This window comes from Euprymna scolopes, chromosome 45 (assembly GCF_053919585.1).
Source record: "Euprymna scolopes isolate OS-2025 chromosome 45, ASM5391958v1, whole genome shotgun sequence".
NCBI classification, from domain to species: domain Eukaryota; kingdom Metazoa; phylum Mollusca; class Cephalopoda; order Sepiida; family Sepiolidae; genus Euprymna; species Euprymna scolopes.
In genome coordinates, this window is record NC_136526.1 from 32,249,030 (window position 1) to 32,254,269 (window position 5,240).

At 29.5% G+C, this 5,240-nt stretch overlaps 1 protein-coding gene across 1 annotated transcript; it reads right to left on the reverse strand.

The window, feature by feature from the left end:
• Positions 1-2,316: 2,316 nt before the first annotated feature.
• LOC145269370 (uncharacterized) lies at positions 2,317-4,624 on the reverse strand. Its single transcript, XM_080125059.1, has one exon. The coding sequence runs from the start codon at positions 4,183-4,185 to the stop codon at positions 3,004-3,006; it is 1,182 nt and encodes a 393-aa protein (XP_079981185.1). The 5' UTR covers positions 4,186-4,624; the 3' UTR covers positions 2,317-3,003.
• Between the last annotated feature and the right edge of the window lie 616 nt (positions 4,625-5,240).

Consider the following 5,240-nt stretch of genomic DNA (forward strand, 5'->3'; position numbering starts at 1 on the left):
GTCCACTGCAGATAAACTCCTCTCAAATAAAATAACATGGTGTCAAAAGTTTTTGGTTTTAATCTTTAGCATCGGCTTACACAAGAAAAGTAACCTACATCCGTTCTTACAGATTTCCTAATTTTATATAAAGCGATGTACTATTCTGTTTAAATAGAAATTTCACAGAAACTTGTTTGATAAACGTCTTTACATATTTTTTTTGCCAGGAAATCTGTTGGGAGATGTCATGGCTTCTGCTCCTGGCACATTCCGAATTTACTATACCATTATCGGTGTTGTATTTACATAAAGTAATTCCCTATATAGTGCTTTGCTGTGTGCGTGGGTATAACATGGTAAGGACTCCAGTCTCCCCCAGTCAAGGTCATTTCTTGGCCAAACGGGACTAATATAATATGGTGAGACACCTGGGTCGAATCTTGGCCTAAATGACAACTGATATAACTTTATAACGCCCCGTTATGAAATTTCCAAAGGTCACGTCCTTGTCACACAAGCAATCATATAACATGGTGAAAACCGTTTTATTCACCAGTACATAAGTGTAGTCCTAGTTGGTTTTGATTTCAGAACGCCTGTGTAAGTCCAATAGTGTGATTTTAGTCAGTTCCCCAATGACAGCGTTGACATGCGATTACTGTATTCCCTGCCCCAACAGTAGCTCGCAGGGAAAAGGAAAAAAAAAATGATTTTTTAAAATAAGGAAATAAAACAAAAAAAAGAAAACAAAGTTAACAGGGCAAGTCTCTAGGAACATGCATGTCACATTGTAGGTCGTGAATGCTGGGTTGACCGTCCCTCTCTCCTGCTTGCTGTCTCCTGAAAGAAATTACTCCAATTGATAGTATTTGTTATGGTCAAAACTTACATATTGCTTATCTTATATGATTTTATATAGCGATGTGGTTCTTGATTGATTATGTCTAACTGTGTCGGATATATACTCGAGTGTAAAAACAATGAAAAGAATATTCTGTTGTCCTAGCCCTAGTAATGACTTTTTCTTAAAGGATTATTCAGTTTGCTAAATATATATATATATATATATATATATATATATATATATGTATATATATGTATATATATATATATTTAGCAAACTAATATATATATATATATATATAGTTTCTAACTGAAAGGCCTTAACTTGTCTATATTATAAATACACTTTTGCCTATGACATGTAAAAACCGAAAAAAAAACAATTCCCTGGTTTTAAAAATGACTTTTGCCCCTTACATCTTTTACTTCTCCTACCCCAGTTGTTACATTAAATCATTTTCTCTTTCAATTTAGTTTTCAATCTTCATTCTTAAAAGCAATACTACTTGTTTGTTCTCTTACATTCCAAAATTTTTTATTTACAAAAACAAATTCTAACAATGCATTTCACCAAAATAATTACTTCCTCCTCCAAAACCTTAACTTCTCCGCCATCGACCGAGCTTGGAGTAATTACATTTTTACTAAAACGATTTTAGTTGAATTTTGTTTGAGAAAATAACACAAGAAAAAAGAATAGAATTTTATAGAAAAACAAAAATAGTTTTAATAGTTTTTATGTAGTCAAATAATATTTTGAAAAGAACATGAAGTCAAACGCTGATTTATTTTTTATATGTAATAATACCTCATACAAAAAGGAAGTCAATATGTTACAAATGCTGTGCTTTTAAATGAAAGTTAATTTTACAAAACCAGAAAAGCTTTTTGATTATCACTTATGTAATCTTAGAAAAAACTAATGAAATTAAATATTTCATGTAATTATTAGGATCCAATATACCAATTATTATAGGAATGTTTTTACACAACACTCAAATCCGTTTTGTCTTAAAAAAATTTAATAACAACTTTCAGATTATAAATCATCAATAATAAAAAATCGTTTCATTTTGATAACATTTCTGAAAGAAAATAGGAAAATTTATATACAAATACAACAGGAAAACGGAACAGTTTTTATGCAATGCTTTTCTTTTTGCGCTTAAGTATAAAAGTATAAGAAATATGATTTTAAGAAGAATCACGTTCTTGCATTAAATAAAAATTGATTTTTGATGACTCCGAAAGCTCACCCATAAATTTAAAAAAATCCAGTATTTTTTGTAATAAAACGAAAATATCCAAATTTTCGTTTCATTCAAATAATTATTCAGTTTTGTCTGATTAATTTCTACAAAATGTGTTTTACATATGCACTAAAAATTCTTCCAAAATGCTTACAATGACAATAAATTTCGTTAAAGTATTACATTTAATTTTGATAACATTATAAATATCTGAAGATAGAACAGACACAAATACATATTAAAAAAAATGCATGTTTTCCATGCACTTTCGGAAATATTTTATTTCTTTAAGATATAAAAATATAGTTGAAAATATTATCTAAGAACTTATCTTTTCTTCTAATAAAATACAAATTTGTTTCTTATATGACAAAAAGATCAGACACCAATTTATGACATATCTAAATGACAATCGTTTTTTGTTATAAAATGAAACAATGAATCAATATCAAATTTATCTTGTAAGTTCGCCAAGATTAGTTATTCTAAATGTATTTTAACACATGAATCAACAGTTGAAAATGATCAAATATTTGATTTGAGTGATAATTTTCCAATTCCAACTGCTCCTTTATGTACAATTTGTATTCTGTTGTATTTCTCAAGTAATTTCTAAAATTATTTTTATTATAAAGGGGGAGGCGATAATTACTTGAATTCATTACAGTATTGTGTTTTCTTAACATGAATAAAATTATTTTGTGACATATTTGTGTTAAAAAGAAAACGCTACATATTTATTTTCACATGCAACGCATTTTACAGTATTCTGTATGTGACAAAATAATGATTGCGTTGTAGCATCAGAATATTAGATCTATTTGATAGAAAGAACATAATGTATGTCTGTAAAAAGTAAACATTTTAAATAAGATGCAAAATATGATTTTGTTTACAATAAGATTGGATTTCTAATAATATATTGTTTCTATCCATCATGTGTTTTCATATGGTTCAACATATTTTGTTTCTGTGTAAAGGAAAAGCCACATACTTTACAAGAATGTGGTTTCTCTCCAGTATGTGTTCGCATATGTTTCAACACATATTGTTTCTTTGTAAAAGAACAGCCACATATTTCACAAGAATATAGTTTTTCTCCAGTATGTGTTCGTATATGTTGCAACATATTTTGTTTCTGTGTAAAAGACGAGCCACATATTTCACAGGAATATGGTTTCTCTCCAGTATGTGTTCGCAAATGTTGCAACATATTTGGTTTCTGTGTAAAAGACGAGCCACATATTTCACAGGCATATGGTTTCTCTCCAGTATGTGTTCGCATATGAATTGATAAATATGTTTTACTTGTATAAAAGCCACATATTTCACAAGAATATCGTTTCCTTCCAGTATGTGTTTGCATATGACTGGCTAAATATTTTTTACTTGTGAAAGAAGAGCCACAAATTTCACAAGAATATGGTTTCTCTCCAGTATGCGTTCGCATATGTTGCAACATATTTTGTTTCTGCGTATAGGAAGAGCCACAAATTTCACAAGAATATGGTTTCTCTCCAGTATGCATTCGCATATGATTGTCCAAACGTTCTTTCCTTGCAAATGAAGAGCCACATATTTTACAAGAGTATGGTTTCTCTCCAGTATGTTTTCGCATATGATAGACCCAGCTGTTCTTCCTTGTAAAAAGAGTGTCACATACTTCACAAGAATATGGTTTCTCTCCAGTATGTATTCGCATATGTTGCAACATGGTATATTTTTGGGCAAAAGAAGAACCACATACTTCACAAAAATATGGTTTCTCTCCCGTATGTTTTCGCATATGAATGGTTAAATAGTATTTACTTGTAAAACAGATGCCACATACTTCACACGAATATGGTTTCTCCCCAGTATGTGTTTGCATATGTTTCAACATAGTATCTTTCCGTGCAAAACAAGAGCCACATACTCTACATGTATATGGTTTCTCTTTAGTATGTGTTCGCATATGTTGCAACATATTTTGTTTCTGTGTAAAAGAAGATCCACATATTTCACAATAGTATGGTTTCTCTCCAGTATGTGTTCGCATATGAATTACTACATGTTGTTTATTTGTAAAGCAAGAACCACACACTTGACAAGAATATGAATCCTTTCCCATATTAGATTGACATCTCACAGTTGAAGGTGAAATTTTTCAAATTTTTAGTATAAATTGATTCTCAGTTAAGTATGTTAGAAAATGAATTCATTTCGAATCATTCACATTTCTGCAGCGTTTTGTGAATAAGAAATTTAATCATATGTATGAATTTTTGAGTTCTTTGGTCATATGCAAAACTATGTAAATTAGACATGCATTGGTGACAAGCATTCAAATAAATGTTCAACTAAATAAACTAATGAGAGGAGAATAAAAAAGAAATGCATATAGAATTGACAAGAAAATGTTTTGTCTAATATATCATCGTATTTTTTGATTCAAGAAAAGACTAACTTTTGTATTGTTCAACATTTTTTACATAAAAATATCTTTTTGTTCGCCATTTTTATTTTTAAAGTCAATTCAAACCCAATACTTGTTTTTCTCATGAATGCAAGATTTTCTGCAAAATTAAAAAACAAAATACAAATTACAAGAGAAGATATTGATTTTATGTATATTCTGCAAAATAAACAATTAAAGATATGTTTAAATGCATCAGAATTAAAAACAAATCTGTGTATAGAGGTTTAAAATGATTAGACATAATATTTTTACTTTAATTACTCATTTATTATATAACTTTACATGTAAAGAAAAATTCAGTGATTTATTGAAAGTTTTTCTTATTTATGTTTGAAGGCATAAAAGCAATTATGGTTGAAGGAAGACTTCAAACCAATTATGGTTGTCAGGAGATGTAATGAGACTACAGTTGACAGAGTTTTCCTCATGAATATTAAAAACTATTTCACAAGCATGGTGATATATTTTACTTAAAATTGATATTAAAGATTAAATTGATAAACCGGAATTGAAGTAACCAGGGCATGCAGAAGGGATTTCACTGCCAAGTACAATACAGGTGATGCCTTCAGGATCTGCCAACAGTAAAGTGAGGAAAATGGAATGTTTTGCCTATATAACAACTTTATTAACTACATTTATGTGGGGGTGGACTGAGAGAGGCCGTCTTGCAGATGTATGCATTTGCTAATATATCTGCAAAAGTT